The sequence below is a fragment of the Marmota marmota genome, unplaced genomic scaffold, assembly GCF_001458135.2.
Source record: "Marmota marmota marmota unplaced genomic scaffold, marMar, whole genome shotgun sequence".
Taxonomy (NCBI): domain Eukaryota; kingdom Metazoa; phylum Chordata; class Mammalia; order Rodentia; family Sciuridae; genus Marmota; species Marmota marmota.
This window is the reverse complement of record NW_026000240.1, coordinates 15,035,216-15,060,913: the sequence shown is the minus strand read 5'-3', so window position 1 is coordinate 15,060,913 and position 25,698 is coordinate 15,035,216. Positions and strand designations below refer to the sequence as shown.

General features: G+C 41.1%; 1 protein-coding gene across 4 annotated transcripts; it reads right to left on the bottom strand.

The window, feature by feature from the left end:
• Positions 1–412: 412 nt before the first annotated feature.
• Positions 413–20,092, bottom strand: Mfsd1 (major facilitator superfamily domain containing 1). 4 transcript variants are annotated; one of them, XM_015486948.2, is made up of 16 exons: positions 19,920–20,092; positions 18,798–18,850; positions 17,610–17,722; positions 16,110–16,152; positions 15,789–15,856; positions 14,601–14,709; positions 11,493–11,595; positions 9,712–9,810; positions 9,019–9,130; positions 7,866–7,922; positions 7,358–7,514; positions 5,829–5,926; positions 5,151–5,263; positions 3,307–3,354; positions 2,457–2,514; positions 413–1,068 (listed from the first exon to the last, which is right to left on the bottom strand). In XM_015486948.2, exons 1-16 carry the CDS (start codon positions 20,062–20,064, stop codon positions 1,065–1,067), a joined length of 1,380 nt encoding a protein of 459 aa, XP_015342434.1. In that variant the 5' UTR covers positions 20,065–20,092; the 3' UTR covers positions 413–1,064. The 4 variants fall into 4 exon arrangements, with proteins under 4 accessions (XP_015342434.1, XP_048649840.1, XP_015342435.1 ...); XM_048793883.1 differs by lacking the exon at positions 17,610–17,722 and having other exon boundaries at positions 19,920–20,062; XM_015486949.2 differs by lacking the exon at positions 413–1,068 and having other exon boundaries at positions 2,453–2,514.
• Between the last annotated feature and the right edge of the window lie 5,606 nt (positions 20,093–25,698).

Here is a 25,698-nt window from a genome sequence, read left to right as displayed (position 1 = left end):
ATGTGGAAACTGAGTGCACTGAAAAGTGCTTGAAGGTCTATCAGAGAAACTCCATGCTCATTATTTTTAATATAAAAAACGCAAATGTTATTTAAAGTTTGACCCTGAAGAAAGACCTATTCTGATAATCTCTCAAAGACTGTCACCAGGCACATTTTTCTCTATTACAACTTAAATTTTCTTACAGATTATCTTCCATATGAATAAAAATTCAAACCAGTGCACTAATTTATTTTATTTTTTTAGTATTTTTTATTTGTTGATGTACCTTTATTTTTTATTTATTTGCATGTGGTGCTGCAGATCGAACCCAGTGCCTCACACATGCTGGGCAATTGCTCTGCCACTGAGCCACAACCCCAGCCCCGAGTGCACTAGTATTTTTTCAAAAATCAAAAGACAACTTCAAGTATTCCTTTTGCAGTGCTTTTATTTATCTATATATCATAAGTTGCAGAATGTTTGAGTTATTAACTTGTCTATAAGAAAAAACTCTACAGAAAGTTTGTGTTACAAAAGTATGCCCCAAGTGGTCAGGTCTCCAGTGCAGAGTGTGCTGCCCACTGCCCCTGGCTGTAGCGGAGCACAGCCTCATGGTGGGAGCACAATAGTCCCCACCAAGGGAATGCCCTGCAGGGAACCATCCTTCATTCTGTACAAAAGAGCCCTTCCATCCCCCAAGAACTTCCTGTTTTTCATAGGATTCTCTTTTTTTGAGATAAGAAAAAGCCACATTCCTAAGACACACTTAGTGAAAATCATCTAGATACAAGATGCAATGTTTCCCATTACGGACCATCCTGGCTGAAGTCCACCTGGATGCTCCTGAACTGTTCACTGTTGACTGGCCTTTTCCAAAGCAGAATTCTTCAGCCACACAACACAAAAGACAGGCTAAGGCAGTCCTCACAAACACACTTCCAAATAGGTAGATCTGAACCATAAATATGACTTTCCACTCCATTATTTTTCCGAATAACTAAACTCTAAATTAAAAAAATATATAACGGAAGTTTCCACATGAACGGTGTGCACAGCCCATTCTCATGCGTCACTGCTGCTTCTCATCTGCAAAACATGACACAATGGATCATTGAAAAGAGGAAGAAGAAACCATGGAGCCTCATCTGGTTTACAAAAGAAAAGCCACAGCATTTTAAGACATGTGGTATTCAATACAGTAAGTTACACACTTTCCTGGGTAATTCTATAACTCTTCTTGATTATAAAAGTAACATAGAAAATTTATAAAATATGGAAAAGCAGAAAAATAACCCTATAACCTTGCCATTCAAATGGCTTTATTTCTTCTGATATTTTCTCTACTAAGACACAGGTGAGTGGGTTTCAGACATACACACACTGACATACTTTTTCTTGAATAAAATCAACATATTGCATTTCACTTTTGTCTTACTTATTAAGTCCCTTTAACATTAAAAGTCCTCCTACATCATTTCTAATTTTTGGCATGATAAAGACCATCATAGATGGTAAAATTCATATTTCTGATTTTTTCCCCAGTGGTAGAGACTGAACCCTAGTTCATTCATACTAGGTAAGTGCTCTACCACTAAGCCACACCCCCAGCATCTGATATTTTCTTCAGATGTATTTCTAGAAGCAGAATTACTTCGTTAGAGGTAAATTTGATAATATGGCCAAAATCCCACCTTTCCCCAAAAATAACCTGTTCTACAAGACTTCGATCTATTCAAGTCACAAGACTTACAATTTTAAGGCATATGCATTTAAAATAAAGAGTTTAAATCATAAAAAAATAGTGTCTAAAAATTAGAAATAACAAGAAATAGAAAAAATAAAATAAAATTTAAAAAAAAGAATCTGAGTAAAATAGCATAATAGAGCTAAAAAAAAAAAAAGAAATAGAATTACTGTTTTAGTAAACTTAGAAAAAATTAACTCAAACTCCATGCTATATACTTAGTCTGTTCCAAAAGAGTCTGAGAACAGAGTCACATGCTGATACTAGAACAAGATGAAAAATTACCTTAACCACTTAAGCAAAGGTAAGTATCTGGGAGATGGGAAGAGTACAACCGCCCAGGAACTCAGGGCCAGGCCTTTCCTCTGCCACTCAAGAACTACCCCTCTCTCTGCCAGAAGGCAAGGTCAGCCCAATCATGTTTTATTCTTAATTAAGCTGCTGTGATGGTCTTTTTAATTTTTTTTTGAAACAGGAATTTTGTCCCCAAAGTTCCAGATATAATTGTCAGCTCTCAAGAGAGATTAATTATTAGAATTCTAAACCCAATAACTTGAAATAGAATGCTAATATTTAAAACTTTCAAAATAAAAGACAACTCAGCGGGGTTGCAGCTCAGTGGTAGAGCGCCTGCCTCTCACTCACGGAGCCAGGGTTGGATCCCCAACTCCAGAGAGGAAAAGACAAAAATAAATAAATAAAGACAACTTTTCTCCCTTTTCACACTTACTCAGTATGAGAAAGTTTCATTTCTTCCCTTTTTCTTGCAGAATAATTTAGGTTCCCATCTAAAACACAAACACAGAATCTTTTCATTCAAATATTATAAGTAAAATTCATCCGTGCAAATATTTGCATGGACAAAGTAAATATATAAGTAATATAAGTAATATAAAAAGTAATATAAAAAGCTATGAAAGAAAAAACAGAATTCTTATGTGATATAAATAATCCTTAATTTTAGTTTTTATCTTTAAATTTGGAATAATGTATTGCTTCAGGTTTTATTAATTGAAACATTATGTCAATATTCAGTAATAGTGAAAATTAAGAGAAAGTAAAGGACATGACCTGAAACTATTTAGACAGCAGGTATATTACATTCTGCTGAGCACATAGCATCCGTCAGCAGCAAAGACAACATCAAAATCTTACAAAGAACAGAAATGTACTAATCTACGTTGTACTAATATGTATTAGCAAAAGGAAAATCTGTATTTCCAATTATAAACCAAACACTTTTGACTCTAAAATGCAAACTACAACTACAAATTTGCCTACTTCTTATTGTTTAAAAATATAGGATGGCAACACATAATGGTTTAGGTTATTTTTTAAATACAATATTTTTGTTCATGTAATAATAACATCTAAGACTTTATATTCCAAAATGACAGCCATTTTAATAAACATGCAAGTCCAGAATACATAATAATACGACATGATCAAATGTGTTTCCAAGACTATTAAATCAATGAAAACACTGGCCTACAAGAGGTGTGCAGACAACCCAGGGATCCCACACGATGACCCCGGGAGCTTGTCCCACAGGAGCTTGAGAAAAAAATATCACTTCTTACCTCGGACACGATTCACCAAATAAAGTAAGACCACAGATAAAAGTGACACTACGAGTGAAAAAAAAGAAAAAAGAAACAGGGTCTTTTAAAACTAAGTATTTCTTCTTAATAATCTCTATGTAATTACAAAATGTAGATTCATCAAATCTTTATTAATTGGCTTTTTAAAAAATTAAAATAGTAGTCTCATTATTGGGTTTTTCCAAAAGCACTAAATTATAAGTCACACAGCATTTTCTGCATGAGAACTGGCTGCTACTCAGCCAGGACCGCAAGGCCTGAAAGAGAAGTTTAACTCTAACCCCATGCCCATCAGCAGATGGATGGATAAAGAAAATGTGGAGTTTTATACAGCTACAAAGAATGAAATTACATTTGTTGGTAAATGAATGGAACTAGAGAACATCATGCAAACTGAAATAAGCCAGATCTAGAAAGTCAAGGGTCAAATGATGGATCTCATATGTAGAAGCTAGTGAGAAAAGGGGTGGGGGCTCATAATATAGAAAGGGGATTAGAGGAAGAACAGAGTAGGGAAAGGGGATGCAGGGAGTTCAGTGGGGAGAACGAGGGAATGAAACAGACCAAACCATGCTATGTGCACATATGAACATGTCACAGGGAGACCACCCCACAGGAGGGGGGGCCAACCCCCCACGCTGCCCCAACCTCCTTCTCTCTCTAAATGCTGGTCCTTCCAGAACTTTCCAAGCCGCTGCCAGCCCCTAGACTGCTTACCATTTCACAGAATTCCAAACAGAAGTAGTCCCTTGGGGATTTCAAGCCTGAAGACACTGTGTACATTTTAGAAATGAAATAACTATACATGAAGACACAGTCACCAGACTCCTGGGGCCAGGAGAATCTCAAAAGTGAGGGCTGGCTTTTCCTTTTCCAAGTCAAGCAGTTCAATTTACTTTAAATTAATATGGCAATAAAGAAGTACTTTTTAAATGGCACAGTGTTTGGTTTGAGACCCAAATATATGTTGAACTGTGGACTGAAATTAAACCACATGCTACAGCATTAAAAACTGTCAAAACACCTCATGACCTCATGCTAGATTCTTAAATGACCCACTGTTAAAAACAAATGATGATATGTCATGAGCTTTGTAATGTTTTGAACAACCAATAAAAAAAAAAAACAGAAAAAAAACGATGAATTTTTAAAATTTGATGCACTTATTTCTAAAATTATAATAATAAAATGAACTCCAGGCTTCTCATAAGCAATTACATGCAAATACCATGTCTCAAGCACAGTTTTTATTGCTGCAGATGCTAACAGTTTGCTAAAATCATCACCATGATTTATCATTTTAATGAAGAATGAAACTTGATAGGTTATAGAAGACATTCTCAAATACAATTTACTGTATATGATAAAGATTATCAATGGAAAATGTTGATTTATTTTTATAGTTTTTCAACAGTTTCCTAATACTTTTTATTTTTAACCAATGAACGAGGTTAAACCTTAAATGACAGACTGAAAGTAAAAGCAACTTAAAACAGCCTAATAAATGAACCATGAGCACTCACCCCAAAACCACTGTACTATGCATACATTCAAGGACCCTCCAAACCCTTTTACTTGAAAAGGGAAAATTGTTTTTAAACCATGAATATTTAAAACAGAACACAAAGCAGATTCCACTGATGCCTTCATAGACAGGAATCTTCCAAGAGGGGACCAGAGAGTTGACAGCTGTGAAACTCTTATACACAGGCTAAGAACTGGGCAAATCTGAACAATTTTTAGAGATTCAGTCTCAGAGAGGGAGACAGAAAACAGCAATAATAAAACCTAAGGATAAAAATATCATCACATGACATACTCACAATAAACACAGGCAACGAAGAAAACTTCTAGAAACAAATATCCCCAAGTATCCAGTATCATGCCAGCAATAATGGAAATGATGGCCAGCCCCAGGTTCTGAATGGACTGCATGCTGTCATTGAGAAACAGAAAAGCACACTTCACTCTGCAGTCTCCACAGAGCCAGCACCTCCTGCCAGCCACATGCTATCAATGATAAAAGATGTTCCCACGGGGGATGATGGGACAGACTTTTTCCTTCTCCCATAACTACTTCTGCTACTAGACCATCTGCTCAAAGGTAAGGGAGCCTGCCTCCTAAGTGCATAAGTACTCAACTCCTTCATACCCAAGCAAAGGGCTCCGTGCGCACCAGCCACAGGTGCGGCTGCCCCTCCTGCCTTCTGGGGCCACGATGGGGCTCAACATCTTGAGAGGCCCTGGATGGTGGGCAGAGGATGGCAGGGTCAGCAATGACCTCTTACAGCTTAGCTCACAGCAGCTTCTACTGGAGACCTTGAGCTCTTGGGGCCACCACAGTATCCTAAGTAGATTAAGGGACTCTTAGAGCTACCACTGGGTTCAGAGCTATCCCAGAAGCCTTTGATAGCTAGATCCAAGAATCAGAGCTTTACAATAATTAAAATGACTCAGCAGAAGAAGACATAAATGTCCGAATGTGTCAATACTATACTCACAAGCCATATGCAGTTCCCAGCTGGTGTTCAGGAACAACAAATGCTACCATTGGCCACAATGCACAGGCAAGCAATGAATAGGAGAGTCCCAGAAGACACTGCAGAAGCCGGGGAAAGGAAGAGTCTCCATTAGCCAAAAGGTGATTTCCTTTGATACAATTTAGCAAAACTGACACAGAAACTTAAATATAAAAACATTCAAGGAAATTTTACTGTGATTAGACTAGAATTCACTCAAAAGGCACCAACCCATCCCCTACCCATTACTCTCTCTAGTGCCAAGCTACACACTGTCTTAACCCCTTTTGCTAGTAGTGGTATTGTCTGCAGACATAGCTGGCTGGAGCCAGGCAAGGGCCTGCAAGAAAATACAGTTAATATGAAAACGGCTCTTACTGATGTTCTGGCCAAGCTACTTTCCAGTATTCGCTAGGGTTACATATTAGGCAATTGAGGCAACATATGTCAACAGTCCACTATCCTGCCTCCAGGGCCATCAGTCACACCTGGGAGGTGGAGCAGAGAACCACCAACCACTGGTTGTTAGACATCACCTAATGCTGACTTTAACTTTATGACGTAAGTTTAAATAGGTATCATTTTTACCTATCAGACTGGTAAACATTAAAATAATGCCAACTTCCCATGCTGGCAAGGAAAACAGACATGTCTGTGTATTACTGGTGAGGTTTTAGAGTTATAAATGGGAGCCAGGCATGGTAGTGCACACCTGTAATCCCAGAAGCTGGGGAAGCTGAAGCAGGAGGATGGCAAGTTTAAGGCCAGCCTCGGCAACTTAGCAAGGCCCTAGCAGCTTATCTCAAAATAAAAAATGAAAAGGGCTGAGGAAGTGGCTCAGTGGTAGAGCACCTGTGGGTTTAATCTCCAGAGCCACAAAATAATAACAATAAAGTAATAAACGGGCAGAAGTTACTGGAGCAGCTTCACAACATCCACCTGGATGGTAACTGCAAAGGCTCTGAAGCAGCATCTCCATCCCTGGGACAGGACTGCCCTGAAGGAACGCTCTGCGGTGCAATCCTCACCACCAGCCTGAGCATTTATGCACCAGAGGTTCCTGTATCTACAGATCAGAGAGGCAGCACTTGGGCCTGAGGTCTTAAAAATGACAATGTGAATGAAGAGCAGCAATAAGGACTGTGAATTTACTACTGCTTTCTTACCTGCCCAGAATTAAAGATGGAAGAATAGACACTGGGCAGGTATGGGTGTTGCTACTTTTGATGGCAGGGCTTCTTTGAATGATGCTTAAGAAAGGAAAGGAAATAACTAGCGTTTCATCTTTCATAAGGCTACTCTTCTTCAAATTCTACTTCAGAGCTGAAATCATCCTATAAAAAAAAGTTAAATGAACTAAAAACTCATGAATCAATAATCAATAATTACACTTGAAAAAAATAATTAATTTGCACAAACTGAAATCAATCACGCCAGAGGGGCTTGTTAAACATGCTCCTGACATGGACCCAAAGGAGTCCTCCCTGAAGCCCGGCCCCCAATGGCATTACCATAGCGATCCAAGGGGTCCACATGGTGAAGGCCAGCATCATGTGGGATATGAGAGTGGTGGCCACCGCACAAAGAACCCAGATGATGTTCTTCCCTGTCTTATCCACCAAGAGCCCAAATATTGGGGACATGGGTGCTGATATGATGTACACGACACTGCCCAGAGAACACAACAGTCAGTGAAGTGCAGCACAGCTGAAGAGAAAGTCCAAGAAGTCCCAAAACACTAGGCAATGCAACTCCTAACACTTAATGTAGCATTTTTCTAAACTGACCATCATAAAAACAGAACGTAGTAATTAATTAATTTTAAAAAAAGAAAACAGAACATAAAGAGTAGTCTCAGAATTCTCTGGCTTGCCATAAACACTAAGGTGGGCCCTCAGGATTACAGTCCCAGTTCCATCTCAGGTTCACATGTGCTACTGGGTCACATGCACCCTTCTTGCTTCTTATAACATTTGTTTATTAAGACCTGCAGAAGCTCTTACAGAATTAAGTAAGTACCTGTTAACTGCACTTGCTTCCTGAGGAGAAAATCCAAATTTCTCTATAAAGAAAACTCTAAAATTTAAGAAAAAAAAAAAAAGCATATTAGAGAGAAATACTGTTTTTTAAAAACAAAAGACAAAACAAAGGTGAATGAAATTAAGTTTAATAAACCATTTTTGAAATAATTTTCCCAGCTCATTTGATATTTGAGCAATCTACTGAAGTGTAAGTACTTACAGAAATATTTCATTTCCTCAAATGCAATGCCAATTTTTTTCCCTTCTACCTATGCTGTGGGCAGTCCACACAGATTTTCAGAAACCCAAATACACTGCTGCAAGGAATTAAGGATGCTTTTTTTTCTTTAAAGGCAGTACTGGGTGGGTTCTTTGATAAATAAGATCCTTGTTTCAAATTATTTAAAATGAGAACATAACCTTAAAGGTTATAAATACATCCTTTTACACTCATCAAACTCACATATTGCTCTGTTTAAGCAGCTATCAATGAAAGAGGAGAGAAGCTAAAGAAGAACTCGCTTTGAGACTCGAATCTAAGTCGGAAAGAATTACAGTCCTAGCAAATGGCAGGACACAATCATAACACATCAGTATGTGGTCTTCAATCCCAATAACCACTTCCTCATCAAGGGATAAAGGGAAACAAAAGGAATACTGGTTCAAAATCAAGTAAAACATCAGTATTAGGAATCAAAGACTATTTCAAAATCAACTACTAAGGCCAGGCATCATGGCGCACACCTGTAATTCCAGCAACATGGGAGGCTGAGGTAGGAGGATCACAAGTTCAAAGCCAGCCTCAGCAGCTCAGCAAGGTCCTAAATGATTTAGTGAGACCCTGCCTCAAAATTCAAAAAAATTTTTAAAAGGGCTGGGGATGTGGCTCAGTGATTAAGCACCCATGGGTTCAATCCCCAGTTCAAAAAAATAAATAAATAAATATCAGTATTATGTGTCAAAAACTGTTATTTTTCTTCAAAAGAATAACAAAAGTATTAAACCAACACTAAAATCCATGATAGCCCAGGATAGGAAACAATTCCTGTATAAATATAAATTATAACAAAAGAAGGTTTAAAAAAACATATTTATAATTGAGCTTCCTATAATTTAGCCAGAAAAAAAATGGAATACTAGAGAATACTCACTTTCCCAGACCAATAAAAGGGAACACGGCAACATAGTAGCAGACACAAATGATGAATATCAGCCACAGAGGTAAGGAGAAGTCCTTTATATCAGTCAACTTAATAACTTCACCTTAGAGAAGCAAGGGAAGAGGCTATGAGCATAATTCTATCAGAAGAGCTTTCATCTGTAATCAAGAATTTTTTTATTATATGTTTAATCTTTGCAATTCAGTTCAAAAAAAATTCTAGAAAATTAGATAAATACCACCTCTGAGATAACTTACAAATAAGGGAAAGCAGAAAGCAAGAAAGGCACCTACCTTCCCCCTCTCTTCTTGAAACAATAACTATTTCACAAATATAAAAACTAAAACTAAGACTGCAAATTCTGTCAAATGTTAAGAGGGGGAAAAGTATCTAAACATTGAGACAAGGGAAAATAGACATGAAAATAAAACATATGTACTAGTCCTGCTGGGAACTTATTGCATTGTAAACATCAGCTATAATACCAGTTACTCAGGAGGCTGACACAGGAAGATTTCATGTTCAAGGCCAGTTTGAGCAACTTAGCAAGACCCTGTCTCAAAATAAAAAGGACCAAGACTGTAGCTCAGTGGTATAGCACCCAGTGGTGCAATCCCTGGTATCACCAACAACCAAGAAAAGCCACAATTCCCCAGAGCCCAATCTCCTACCATTTAGACATACCTGTTTTTCCTTGTTCTTTATGAAGGATTCTCTCTGCTCTGTGATCCAAATAAGCAAGGGCCAAGGCACAGATTAGTGAAAGGATACATGTTATAGCCCCTAAATTTAAAAAAAAAAAAAAAAAAAAGGAGATCTCAAAATGAGCAGACTGGAGGCTCCTGAAAAGCAACACATTGATCCATAGTGCAGCGAGTCAAAGGGAAGGGGAATGAGGAAAGCCCAGGACCCACCCTGACAGTGGAGGAAGTGCTCGCGCCAAGTGCCCAAGGAACAGCAGTTTCTGAACTCCACTCTCCCAGCACAAGGCTGGAAATCATCCAGTCCTGCACAGCACAGGACAGCCTGGTGGAAGCTGACAGCCAGCTAGCAAGTGAGTCTTGGATAAAGTCAGCCTAAGCACCAGCTGCCGACAGGCACCAAGGACCCAGCCACCTCTTCTCCTGGTGCAGTCTATGCAACCCACTCCTAGCACCCACAGACCCACATTCCCAGGCACAGCTCCCTCGGGGCTTTCCTTCCTACAAGCTCAGCATTTCCACTAAGTGCTGACCTCACATCATCAAAGTAAATCAGGACAGACTCAGTGACACTTATGCATCTCAAGAAGAATTCTAGGAAGAGGCTTAGTGAAATAAATGAATCTTTCATCTTCAACTGACTAACACACTGTAATCCAGTTGAGAAACAGCTGAAATGACAGGAAACATGGGTTCCACTGCTGGCACCAACAAGCCATGTCACACAGGACCCAGAACCTAACCCCTCTGGGCTTCAATTCCCCACCTGTAAAACAAGAGGCTTTGACTTGATGATGGCTTGGGTCTTTTCTGACTCTAAAATTCCCATCACAGAGACACTAGGGAGATGCTGAAGAGCATCTGGAAGTAAAAAAGGAGCTCTGGTGAAAGCAAAAGACTTCAGGGGAGGGTGTGGAAAAGGGAGTCTTTATAGAGGTCTGCCCGCTGGGATGACCTCCACTGTCCCTTTAACAGTACATATAGCCCAGGAATAGCCCATGTCTGCATGTAGCCCATTTCAGCCATTTCTCAACTGGACCACAGTGTGTTAGCCATAAGGAACAAAAGATAAGCAAATATTGGACATAAGGCTTTTACCATCAAGCCGCAGGTCTCAACACATCCACACTGTGGGGCTCAGCAAGACAAAACCACTCTCAGAGAAAAAGCACAGGAGGTAGATCCAGAAAACTTCAAATGCTGCTCAGAGATCCACCCAGTAACTAACACCATTGAGCCTTGGCTAAGAAAATTAGTGGCAAGAGTGACCTATACAGTTTTGTAACCTACCACAATTTTTCAGAAAAGAAAACTGAGACACAAATGATTAACCTTCTTGACCCAGGCTACAGAACTAGTTAGAACTACTTAGAGCCAGAACCAAAACTCAGGCTCCCATCTCCCACATTGGTGGATTTTTAACCACCAATAACATACTAGATCTATCTCCAAGCTCTCGACACTCTGTCTTCCTTCTGCTCTAAGCACCTTGGAGAACAAATTCCCTGCCTGCTCTCAGTCTGTAGGCTTTCTCTTTGAATATACATAAGGAGGAATAAGACCCTCCCTTTAGAAAATAGAAATCAAAATACAAAGAGGGCACTTGACTGTTACTTCTAGTTAGGTCAAAGAATTCTCAGACTGTGGGGCAAAATCACAACTGACGTGGCTGGACACTAACCCGGTAGTTTTCCTCTCTGCCACAATACCGCCTGTGACAAGCTTCCAGGAGTGACAAGCTGTGGGACATCAGGGTCCACTCACCAACCATAAGTGTGAACCCAAGGGTTGTGTGACCAGCAGAACCCAACGAAGCTTCAATCTCAGAATACAGCCACCCCATGACGTTCATGTTCACTGTACTTCCCTAAAGGAAAAAGAGAAAAACAAACAAACAAACAAAACAGAACTTTTGATTATTTATACATCTGCCTCGCTTGGGAAAAAAAGAATTTGAGGTAGCTTAATTATAAAGAAATGATTATAATTCGGACTCAGGTTAAACAGGAGATATTTTTCTTAATATAAGAAAATAACGAATAAAGCCACAAAGTTGCTACACGTACACAAAATGTTAGTTTATTAGAAAATGCAAGTATGCAAAATACACAATACATTTACAACTTCCTAGCGCCAAACAAAAAATGAGATGAGTTATAAAATTCAGAGTTCCTAAGACAAAACTATACCATAGCTAAGGAAAAGCACAGCTATTCCTGGTACTGAAATATGGGGGGCCAGGGAGTGTCCTTCCTCTGAATATCCTTAAAGTGAACAGTAAAAGTTATAGCAGAAATTGTCACCACTTATTTACTCATTCAGCAACTCCTGAGTCCCTGTTATATGTCAGCCATTGTTCAGGAATATAACAAAGAACACAACAGAAAAATGTCTAATTTTCATGAAGCTTACATTTTAACAGGGTTAAAAATGTACACTAAATAGTTACAGGTACTTAAATAAAGTGGGAAAGGAGGATACAGCATTGTGGGAGGAGGCCTGGCTGAGACTGACTGTGACAGTGGAGCAGACCATTGGGAAGGGAGCCCAGGACATCTGGCAAAAGCAGTATAGGTGGGACAGCTGGTGCACAGCTGAGAGGAGCCTGCCTGGAATGTTCGAGACCACAGGGATGTGAGGAGGAGAGAGGAGAAGTCTGGTGAGGAAACACCAGGATCACCATGGATTAGCCATCAACACCAGGATCATCGTGGCTGGAGTGTGCCAAGAGAAGGCATCCAAAGATCATGCCCAGGGCACCCCAGCTATGGGGGCCACCAAGACAGTGGAGAAGAATGCACAGAAAGGAAGAGGAGACTGAGACTGCCGCGTCCTGGAGCCCAGAGAGAGCCCTCGTGCCAAATGCTGGCAGTGGACGACGCTAGAGACAGAAATGACCACGTCCCAACAAATACAGCCACAGAACTCACACAGCTGCCTCTTACAAAATGCAGTCAACGGCAGGACTCCATTGGGAAATGAGGTAGTGGACCCTGCTCCACCAGCACTGCAGTTCCAGCTCCTCAGAGACGCTGCCCCACACCACTTCACCCACCATCTCAGAGCCGGGCTTGCCAAGGCCTCAGTGAGCACTTGTTGGAATAATAAGCTTAAAAGCGACAAGTTACCAATGAAAATCACATAATGCAGTGGAAGAGCTCCTTTATCCTCTACACCATCAATTCCTTTCACCTCCAACGGCTTCGCACAGCCCCCAAATATGTAAACCAGATGACATCAATAGCCCTGGCTGAAGCAGAGGGGCTGCCAAGGCCTGGCTCCCCACCTTCTCCAGCCTCCCCACCACTCCCACAGCTCTTGCCCTAGGTCCCAGAACTCCCAGCCTCCCTCCAGGAACTCAGGGCTCCTTGGATGCTGCCCCAGGAGTACCAATAGGGTATGAGGACGCAGAGACCCTGGAGGTCCCTGGTAACAACAGAGTCAAGAAGAACAAGTCCTGCTCAGCGAACTATTTTCTTTTCTGAGAAGTTACTCAACCAGATCCACAAACTGCCACAGACATATCCTGACTTGTGCAAGACATATAATGAAGCTTTTGAGAGTGCTTGTAGAAAAATTGAGAAAACGTGGAAAGACAAACTCAAGGCGTTACAAACTGAAATACTATTCCGGTATTTTATCAAAGTGATAAAAGGGCTGTTCAAGGCAGTGATAGCCCTACTGTCAACAAAGGACCCTCTCCTATCCCTCAACAGGGAGGCCCAGCATCTCTGGACGGGACGTGGACCTGTGTCTCAACAGTACTCAGGGCCCCAACAAACCTTGTGACTCTGTCATCCCCAGTCCCCAGGCCTAAGGAAAGAGAAGTAGACGAGTTTCACAGGGAAAACGTCAGAATACAGAACTATGTGCAATACTGACTAGAAAGAACCTGCATGTACACAGCCACATAAATGATAACATATTCAGTAAAGACTTTTTTTAAAAAATTTTAGTTGTAGATGGACACAACACCTTTATTTACTTATTTTTATGCGGTGCTGAGGATCGAACCCAGTGTCTCACACATGCTAAGTAAGTGCTCTACAACTGAGCCACAGCCCAGCCCCCTGTAAAGACTTTTATACTGGATTTCTTCATACTATTAGTCTTTGGAAGTCTGGTTTTTTAATGGCAAGAATATTTTTTTGACTCCTCTATTCATAAGACTTTATTGGGAAAAAAAAAACCTAACATGACTCAGGACTGCTGGAACATCTTCTAGGATGCATTAATAAAACCATGAAGTCCCCTGGGCAGCCTCTACCAGACCAAACCACTCCTGGATTCCAATGTCTAGGCTTGTAAGTAAGCAAGACAAGAATCACACCAGTGAGGTCACCAGGACCCACATCACATAGCTTAGACAACCACAGGAAATGGATGCCTCTGACCAAGAACTTAAGCACCGTCTTCACATAAGCCACATGCTGTGGCAGGTGGAAGGCACAGAAGGCCAGAGCGGGGACAACAGCAGAAGCTGCTCAGGAAGGAGGCTCCTCGCCACATGTAGCTGAACTTCATGGAGGTGCAGGCAGGAGGCGCCTCGGCACAGAGGGCCTGGGCCTCCCATCTCAGCCAGCAGAACCTGCTTGGCCCTGTGCAGAGCCTTCACAGCAGGGATGCAAAAAATGGTAAGAAATCAAGACAACAAACCCAAGATCATCCCTGTACTCAGACACTGAACTAACGAACATTCACGTGGTCATTTTAGATGGTATACTAACTAAATAAGGTTAGAAATGCCTCATTTAAAAAAAAGTAAATGCTATACTGTGGCCTAGAGAAATATACGAAAATCAATGCCACATCTGTCACCCAAGAGCACACATCACCCTGTGATTTCTAAGCAGTAACCATCATCATACTTACGATTCTAGCCATGCTAAGCTGCAGTCCAAATACCAGGTTTAATTCTTTGCCTTTAAACCAACTGACAGCATATGTGTTCTGGGCAACTGCCAAGGATTCCCCACCAATCCTAAAAGCAGGAAAAAAAAGAGAAGTCACAGCTTTTAAGAAAACACCACAGCTATCAATTCTGACACACCTTCTTTCAAAAGAAGGGTCCCTATCCCCTCTGCTGCATGTAGGTGGGCCTATGTTTCAACCAACAGCCTGTGGTGGGAGTGACACATTGCGTCCCCAGTACCCCAGCCAGGTCCTAAAAGCTGACACCCACTGCCCACTCTAGGAGGCTACCTACACCTGTGCCAGGAGAAAGCCAGCCACCCAGAGGCCACATGAAGCCACATGTTGGTGCTCCAGTCAGCAGTCCTCCTCTCGTCCCCAACACACTTCCCGACTCCTCTGGTAACCAAACCGTGACTCCTATATGACCCACATCATCCTTCAGGACGTTTCTGAGCACAGGCCCATCTCTGAATCCCCTGAAAGCTCTTATGTACGCTCTGCTTCCTTCCCTCTCCCTCAGAGCACTTGTGGAGGTTTGTCACCCATGGCCACACATCCCTGGTGCTGGTGAAAGCCAGAGTAAGTCATGTTAAAGACAAAGGAACTTGTCATCTGCAACTCTCGAGGCAGGAAGCCCAGGACTGACACTGAACGGGCTTGCTGAATAGACTTTCAGGGCATCCTGCTCCTGCATAGCTCCTGGGCAGGGAGCAAAGGGACCTGCACAAGCCCAGAGAACAGCAAGGCATCCAGGACCACACCCCAGAAACCGACGGCCTATGCTTTCCTAAGTGAGGGTTCAACACAGCAGAACAGGCAAACAAGCCTGGGGATAAGTCACTCTGGAGCAGCAGTTAACTTCAAACTGACACAGGGCCAACCACAACTTGCAAAACTGCTGCTTATTTTAAAGGAAACTGAGACAACTGAGGAAGAGTCTTATATGCACAGAGGCAACATTTCAAGGATTAGAAATGACTCCTCAGAAGAACCATAATATATTTTTTAAACTCTTACTAAGAGGCTGGAGGTAACTCACTGGTAGATCATGTGCCCAGCATGTGCCAAGATCCAGGGTTCAATTCCCCTCACCAAAGGAAAAAATCCTTAATAAATGTTAAGATAAATAAAATTATGCAAACTTACCCAAACACAAATCTTCCAAATTCCATCAGCCAAAAAGCATTAACTATTGCACCCAGAGCAAAAATCACCTAGAATGTAAAATTTAATAATGACTGAATAAAAGAACGTACTCAAGAGAAACAATAAATCTTAACTTCTATAATAGTTTTACTATCCTCCTTAATAAATTTGTGAAATTAAAATGCTAACGTACATGTATTTCAAAGCTTAGACTTAGATATTTATGGGCCTTGCTTGAGTATGCTAGACATTCATTAAACACATCATTAGACAAGAATTCAAAAGTCACTGTCAAATAAATAATAAATACATTGGCCTTACCTGTCCTATGCAAACAAAGCAGCTAAAAATAATTGTGCCCCATCTGTTTGAGAAAGAGGGGGTAAAAGTTTTAATTTCTTCTTACATTAACATTAGTGATCACAGATTCCTTTACTACTCATTCCTTCTGGTTTTCTCTATCCACTCTGCATCTCTCCACAGAAAGAGCAATGAAGTGCTCATCTCCCTCTAAAGTCAGCAACTCTCCCAGCCAAATGCTATTTACAGAAGTCTAGACTTCTGAGGAGCTTTCAGAGGCTTTTATAATGGCATATATTAGTTTAAGCCATTACCATAAAGAAGTTCCCAGGTCAAAACTATTTAAACATGGAAATTCTTTATAAAATTTCTATTAAGAATTTAGGACTGATTCCAGGAATTCTACAGTAATTTTTAAGTGGTTATAATTCCTGATAACTAAAAACTAGTTTTAAAACAACACACATTAACCATGTTAATACCATTACAAATCCAATATCCATCCAAGTCTGAATAATGATTAATGTTTCCCCAGAGAAACATTAGAAATGCCACCATTAGAAGAGCCCTTAAAGGTCATACAAGTAAACTGCATCTCTGAAACTTAAATCCCTCTCCAGCACTTTGTGAGACGGCCACACCATGTTCAGCTAAACATTCCCTAGTACAAGATTCACCATGGTTCCAAGACAGCATGCATCACTGTCACCCTGACCAAGTAAGCTCTTCGTCATTCTAAGTGAAATGTGGTTCCCTAAAAATTCAAGCCACTTCTACCCCTTGAGACTAAGTAAAATACAGTTAACTCCTGCTTCAGACCCTAACTTTTCAGAAATTTTCAAGTCAGCCCCCAGGTCTAAACACTCAGTTTCTTCAGCCTGTATCCATCAGACACAGATTCAAATATGCTCCATCACCTTCCTCTCTGCCTTCTGGAAATACCCCCAGTGGATCCAAGTCACCACTGCAGTCACCAAACTACACACAATCGCAAGGATGAGAATGGCAGAGCTCACAGTGCTGCTCCCTCTTCAGCATCTAATGCAAATCGCAAAAAGTCGACGCCAAGGCACAAACATAAAACCCACACAGAGCCGAGGAAGTCCACACCACTTATGCCCAACACGGTGCAGCCACCTCTCACAAAGCAGGATATTACCCATGTTTTTAACAATGAGAAAACAGAAGCTCAGCAACAGTCGGGAAGCTAAGCAGGCGGCAGCAAGGGGGTCCAACCCTAGTGTGTCTGATGTGAAGTGTGAGCATAATTTAACTGAAAACTGAGTTACCCTCGTCCACCAGCAGCCTTTGCTAGCCCTGACCTTAACTGAAGTACCAAGGAAGTTTCAAACACCAGTTCCAGGGATTTAAATAACATTTTTTAAAAAACTCAAGCAGATTATCAGTCAATATGCAAAGCCTATTTGGTTCTTTCTAGAAATACCTTAACCTAGCCCTGCATTTTCCTAATAACCAGGTGAGATTTACCCACAGGTAAGATTTTTTTTTCCCCAAGCTTACCGTATTCCAAATACTCGGTCTATCAAAAAGCCACCCAAGAAACACAAAACCACATTGGGCCAAGAGTACCAGGCATACAGCAGCATGAACTTCGTGGTATTCACCTGCATATCCTATATGGAAAGAAAATAGAACCCTCTTTTTCCAAACAGTTAGGTTTAGCAGCTAACAAATGAAAGATAAAAGAAAGTGGTTGCTTTCTTCTTTCTGTGCTGTGAAAGTTTCTTCACCATTTGTAAGTCACTTACTTGGAAATCTCACAAAAGCTACAGCCTCTGCCCCAGAAAAGTGATCGCACCTGGGAACTTCTTGTATCCATCTGCCACTTGAGGGGTTTCATGGACCTCAGGACATGCAACTGTTGTGGGGACTGCCTTGGTCTGCCTGAAGGTCCTATATTCTTATTCCTTGGTTAGTGACTGCAGTGGGCATTCACCTAGCAAAAGATAACCCTAGCACATCCACATCCACCCAACCATTCCTCCTCCTCCACCTCCAACACCTACAATGCCTACACTTGCTCTTTCATTCTAGAAATACAAAGAGCCAATTTATGCATTTTACTTGCTCAATGATACAAAATTTACCAAGAAAAAAAGGCAATGTAAATACCCAAGAAACTGTAAACATCTCTATTTTTACAGTTCAAAACCAGACTAAGAATACTGACAAGGACAACACTCAAACTGTACACATTTAAAAATGACAATAAAGGGACTGGGATTGTGGCTCGGCAGTAGAGCCCTGGCCTAGCATGTGTGAGGCACTGGGTTGGATCCTTAGCACCATTAATTAATTAATAAAATCAATGTATTGTATCCATCCACAACTAAAAATATTTTTTATAAATGACAATAAAAACATTTAAGAAAGCAAAGCATTATCCCCAAATCATTTGTCACTCAGATGTTGGAGCAGCGGGAAAGTGAAATAAAAACAAAAACTAGTATTTTGGCAATCCTGTAGAAACAGGATATTATTATTTACCTAAGGTATTAAACAATTTCAAGTCACATATATGCTATAAATTAATTTCTTGTGGCAACTCATTTCAGCTTGAGAACACTCCTCCTGACTTGTGGGTCTGATGACTACAGATGTTAGTGGACTTTTCAGACTAGGCAACACAGGATGTGCTGCTACAACTGTTCCAAAGCAAAGGAACAAAACTGAAAAAAACCAACTTACCCGCTTAACCTGGGTCTGAAGGGCAGCAGGACTGTCATAGCAGAAATAGCTGCCTAGAAAAGGCAAAACATTTTGCAAGTAACAATAGTGCCCACATAACAATTACAAGTTGCAATGACTACCCTAAGATGGTTTCAAATGTTTATACTACAGGCTCCAGGGCTGAGACTATGAAAACTTTCTGGCCCACTTCCTTATTACCAGTATTTTCTAAGTCATAGCCAAATAAGTTCCACAGTGTAGTATACATACAGCAAATAATGGGAACTTGAATTATGCTGCAAGCAACAGTTTTTCCATTTTATTTTCATATGTCATGTTTATTGTTTTATTATCAGCTTCATGAACCAGCTATATTTTGTTTATATAAAGCTAACAACACACATTAACGATTTAACAAACCTACTGGACAGTTTCCTAACCTTAACACTGATGTCAGCAGATATCCTGGGAGCAAAAGAGCGTGGTTTAGCTGTTCTGACTAGACCAGAATTTTAAACAAATTCTAATTCTACAAGCAAAATACTTAATGTTAAATAATTCAGGGACTACAGTGCTAGGAATAAAGAAAAATAAAGCTGAGAGTTCTAAAGAATCAAGTTAAAAATATCTCTTGGAGGATCAAAAGTGGGGAGAGATGTGATATTCATACACTATGATTTATTTTAAAGGTACAATAACTGACAGCCTACAATAGGGTACAAATACCGCCCCATTTCTACTCTCCAAATACACAAACCTACAAATTCAGAGGAACAAAACTGTTACACGTTAAGCTTCTGAAGCACAGGCATACTACCGAAGTGACCCAAGATAAGGTAGCTGTTGAGTAGGGGCAATTTCTTAAAACTTTTCGTGGTTGTTGCTGATCCCTGTCCCTAAGCCCAGAAACTTTCAGCTCCCGCTTTAATCGCTTCCCAGGATGGGCGAATGGGTGGGTGGGCATCTCTGCAGAACGGCAGCGGAGCGACAAGAAGCACGGAAGCCAGAGCCCCGCGCCTCCGGCACGTCCCGTCTCGTCCCTGGGACCTAGCTCCCGAGCCACCGCGCCCGAGCTCCCCACCCGGCCCGCGCAGCACGGCCGCCGGGGAATGGGTGCGGGCGGCTGAGGCCCGCGCTCACCGAAGCCCAGCAGGCACATTAGCAGCAGCACCACCAGCCGGTGCGCCAGGTGGCTCGGGTCGTACAGCGCGGGCAGCGCGCGGGGTCTGCCCGCGCCGCCCGCGCCGCCCGCCAGCAGCGCCCGCGCCTCCTCGACCTCCTCCATCCTGCCACTGCCAGCCGGCCGGAAGCGGGCGCGTCACGTGGCGGAGAGGCCACGTGACCGCCGGGATCACGCGGGGCCGCGCCAGTCCACGTGACGCACCGCGGGGCTGCGGTAGTCGCAGGCCCGGTTGATGAGCGTCAGCTCTGCTGCTGTTTTGCTGCTGTTGCGCAGTGTCAATAGGGGCGACCGAAAATTAGAATTGCTAGCTCAAGGACAGGTGCGTTTTCAAAACTGCGCTGGTGCCCGACGCTGTATTGAGCGTTTTGCGTGTTTACATGCCCATTAGCGAGGCAGCCGAGGTACCGCGGCATCCCTGATCAGGCACTTTTTTTTTTTTTTGGTCTTTGACAATCTCATCAGTGAAAATGTCTATATTAGTGTGGACTCAGTTTGCAACTTCATTATATTGAAGAAGGTTGAATCTCTTCGTATGTTTCACAGCCACTTATGTTTTGTTTTCCAGGAATTCTCTTCATGACCTTTACTCATTTTTTTTTTTTACATAAGTTATTGAAATATTTTTCCCTATTGATGAAATTGGCTTTGTTGCTGGCAGGCGTTGCAACTCTTTTTGACTTTGTTTATGATATTTTCTTCCATGTAGGTTTTTAATGCCAAATGAATCTCTATTTTCATGACTTCAAGAGTTTGCTCCCCACATAAGATTTTCAGTAGCTTTAAAGCTCAGGCTGGTGTCTGGGACCTAGAGTTGCTCTTTGGAAGACTGACGCAGGAGGAAGAGCTCAAGGCCAGCCTGAAGTTTCTGGTTTTCAGGACAAGAACCAAGAATAACGAAACACTTTAAAAACGGCTGTTTCACAACACAGACTCCATCCCTTGAAATGTTATTTTCCAACTGCCTCAAGTGGTTTCTACTTCCGCTGCTGCATGCCCATGATACAATGCTCCCAAGGCAATTAGAATGATGATCTTAGTCTTGGGGTTTGGTGTCGAAGGATGATGAGACAGCCATTCAATACGTGAGCAGAAAAAGCCAAAACAAGGTTTTGTGCCCTCCCAGAAGGAGGGGCTATGTCAGTAGGCACAGTCTCACCCTGTGGATCAGGCTGTTGATCCTGCGTGCATTGGGGAAGAATGGGTCCAGGGATAGGGAATGCATTTCAGAGGCAAAAAGATTTGACACCATCTGTAGAAGAGTGGATTGTTGTTAACTCTCCAATGAATTTATTGGAGAGTATCTGTGATTAGCTGGCGTTTGGGGGGCGTGGCTTTGCAAAACCAGATTCTAGGAGTTCAGAAACTTGCGTTTTAGGTTTCTTTTTGATTATAAAAATGTTGGGCGGGGTGCGGGGGGCGGGGCTCAGTGGTACAATGCATGTGCGGGCTCTGGAGTAAGTCCTTATCGCCCATTAAAAAAAAAATTATAAATTAAACCTACAGAAAACATGGTGGAATGAGATGGACATTATTACCCTAGGTACGCGTACGATTGCTCGAATTGTGCGTCTCTACACCGTGTACAGAGAATTGAAATGTTGCACTCCATTTGTATACGATGAATTGAAATGCATTCTGCTGTCATGTACAACTAAGTAGAAAAAAATTTTCAACTAAATCTACGGAAAAATCAGAGAGTACAGTGACCAAAAAACGTCATGCATCCGTGGGTACCCAGAGACAACCCCAGAGCGCTGTCCAGCGAATGCACACGGTACTCAGCACTGGGATCCCTCGGCTACCTACCAACCCAGCAGCGTCTGTGTTCCCAGGAACACTGAGCCCTTGTGGTGAGCTGACTTCTCCCTGATAAGGAAGGACGGTTGTTGCACCTTTCCTCATCCTAGCACAAGAGGAGTCTTTCCCTGCAGTTTTTTTCCCCGTTTTTCAGTTGCCTTGAGTCTTTTATTTATGATATTTTAGGCTTGTTTTGCCATAAGAAGGATTGTTTTCAAATGTAGTCAAAGCTATCAGTCTATTCTGTTATTGTTATTTTGGAACAAGGAAATCCTTTTTCCTGCACCTGGATTATAGGGGATTTTTGCCCATGTTATGATATTTTTTCCTAGTACTTGTATGACTTTATTATTCAGACACCAATTCCTAATCCATTTGCTGTTGGTTGATTGCATAGCATGAGGCAGAAGTCAAATTTTATCTTTTCCCAAATGGCAACCCACTTGCCTCAACTCCATTTGGTTGAGATGCCACCTTCATCTTATACTAAATTCCCAAATGGGTTTGTGTTTGCTAACCCTAACTGTTGCTGTCTCTTCCTGAATCAGCACCACAGTTTTTATTTTATATGTCTTAGGCTGTGATTTATTGACTAATTCTGGTCCTTCATCATGACTTTTATTTTGCAATGTTTTCCTGGGTATTTTTGCTTATTTTTCCATTTGAAATTGGTATAAACATGTATAGCCCCATAAAGAAATTTTATTAGTATTTTTAAATTAGAATTGAACTTTCTAAATTAATTTAGGGACACTTGACACTTTTAACCTTAAATCATCATATCCAAGAAAAAGGGTGTCTTTCCATTCATTCAAACCTGCTTTTGTATCTTTCAAGAGAGTCTTAAAGATTTTTTTACATACATTTTACATTTTTCTTGTTAACTTCATTCTTTGTTGATTTGTATATTCGGTTTTTTCCAACAGTAGTTCGCATAACTGCTCGTATATATGAGGGCCATTGGTTTGGGGTATTAACTTTATATTCTGCCAACTTAGTTCTCCTATCTGACTTTTTTTTCTTGAGCCATGAAGAAGATTATCCGGACACTTTACAAAAATCTAAATAAATAATTTGTTTTCTGTTCACATTAACATCCTGATTTTGATTATGGTACTGTGGCTATGAAAGAACTTGTACTTAGAAAGCTCACACTGAGATATTAGAAACTGAAGAGTTGTTCCACCTGCAGCTTACTCTCAATCTGTTCAGAAGACTGTGTATGTGCACACAGATAAGCATAAAATGGGTAAAATTGTTACCGCTGTTTACCGGTAATGAGTCCTTACTTCCCTGATGCTGAAGTATAACACCAGAGAAGCACGCCGAAGCAAGTTTAGAGTAGAAACTTGAAGTTTTATTAAAGGACAGCAGAAAAGACTTTTCCCCGGAGGAAGAAGGGGACCCAATAGGTGGAATCCGTGGAAGGGCTAGCTAAGGTTTACTTTCAGATTTCCCGAATTCCTGTTGCATGCATTCCTGTCCTTTGTTCTGTTATCTTGCAGTGATGAAATGTAGGTGGGAAGGCCCAAAAGGTGGGGGACAGACAGACCGGGAGGAATAATCTGGTCAGGAAGGGCTTTTGGATTAGCATCTCTTTGTTTGCTGGGAGCTGTTTCATTAACATTTCCTTGGGATGGGCTATGGGCCTTGGGGACTTTTTCAATTCCCCTTTTCCTGGACTCCATTCTCAATATGGCCTTCATTATTGATTTTACTTGATATTAGACCAGGTTTACCTAACTACACTAACTACTTATCTTTAAATCTGGCTTCAAAATGAATGTGGTGAAATGTCACTAATTAGTGGATCTGGATTTGGGTTTATTTGGAACTCCTTGTTCTAGTTTACAACTTCTAAGTCTGAGATTACCTCCATAGACTTGACCACCCAGAGAACCTTGGGCAGCTTCACATCTCAGACACCTGATAAATAGCCCAGCTTGAAAATGCTTATGCATATGGATGAGTCCCTTAAATCAGGAGTTACACCAGTAGGCAGTGCTATAACCAGGAAAGCTTATTGTTCTATTACTATGCACACAATAAGCATGTGCATTCTAAACACATTGACCTATTTTTAGCCAAAGTGCACTTATTTTATAACTACTTAGTGATGGGAAAGTGAGAATGACCTCAGAATGCCGAGGAGACTCCCATCTGGGACCATTCAGTTTCCGGACTGGTTTCACTGGTCTGGGGGAAGCTACAGCTTCTGAAGCAAAGGTAGATACAGACAGAAAAGACCTCTCCGTGCACAGTGCAAGTTTATAACATGCAATGTGAGGAAATGCAATGCTTTAGGGCTGGGAGCCCTAAAGCAGTGATAAGCAAGCTTGATCTGAAACCCTGAGCAGGACTGCTGGGGTGGGGAGGTAAGAGCATTCATTGCATCCCAGAGCAGTGGTCACTTGCAGGCTAGTGGGGGCAGCAGGATCCATCCACTGCCATGTCAGCTCTGAATGCCAGATGTACAAGCAAAGTGCAAAGGCTGCTGAAATCCACCAGATTGGAATTTAAATCTAGGTATTGCTTCCACCTATGGACTCACAAAAAACAATTGCTACTCTCTGGCCAAGTTTATATAGTCACAGGAATGAAAATGTATACTCATTTGAATGAAATACCAATCTTAAAAGAAAAATGGCACACCACGAGTATAAAATTATATTTTAGAGTGAATTGAATTGAAAAAACCAGGAGCCCAGGCCCTGGGAGGCCTAGGGCACACATCTTGGCTAGTTGAGCCATTTTTTTCTGTTTGATTGGCTTTGGTTTTGTATTATTTTGTTTTGCTGTTTTCTTCTGGTTTTGTATGACCATGAATGCCATGGCCTGAGCTTGGGGACTCAGGGAATCTCATGTTCACTCATTAATACTTCTCTCAGCAAGAAAAGACTCACTATCCATTTCCTTCATCCAGATTACATAAGTCACTCATTTGTAAAGAAGGTCAGTATGACTCATGAAACTGAGCTGGTACCTTCATTTGAGAGTTGCTGAAGAGCTGTGCTTTTCAACACCACAGGATTTGGTCTCATTGCGGATTTTTGCACCCTAATATTCCCATCAGGAAATGTTCTATTTGTGGCCTGCATACTTTATTGGGATAAAAAGTATGTTGTCTGTGGGTTTTTTAAGCATGTTGAGGTCCTCATATGAAAAATCTGAATCAGAGCCAACTAGCCTTAACTGCTCTCTTGGTACCTACAATAACAAGAGTCAAAGAGTTTTATGGATGTGACACTGTGACCAGACTTTTTTTTAAAGGTCTGAAAGAATATTTATGTGCTGTTACAGTTTTGATTTGGCATGTGCCACAAAGTCTCATGTGTACAGAGGTGGATGGAGCTTTTAGGCAATGAACGGATCTTGAGGCTCTGACTTCATAAATGAATTAATCAATTGGATGGCTGAGTGGACTATTGGGAGGTGGGCAGAGCTGGAAGAAGTAGGTTACTGGAGGGGTTTCCTTCTCCCTTGATGCTTATTCTCCCTTTCTCTGCTCTCCAGCTGCCATTCCTCTAAGTTGTTCTTCTGGGATAATTTTGGCCACAACAGCACAAAGTTGACTAACACACACACTTAATAAATAATGCTTTTTGTTGTATAGCAAAACATCCAGGAATCATTTAGGGTTATTCTTTTTCAGGTCTGATAAAATAATTCTGTTGCTTACATCATTTGTTTACAGAAAGCCTGAGTCCTAAAGGAGCTGATGAATAATACAGGAGGGTTGCAATGGAAATTCATTATTGAACAAAGATTATAAAATACTGTGTACCCTACTTCAAACAACTGGATAAAGGAAGGAAGGTCATTGAAAAACATACATTATTAATATATGACTATTTCAAGGAATAAAAGTTCACTAACAGATATATAAATCTATAGAAATACTGGAAATACATAAGGCAGTATAACAAAATAATAACAAAG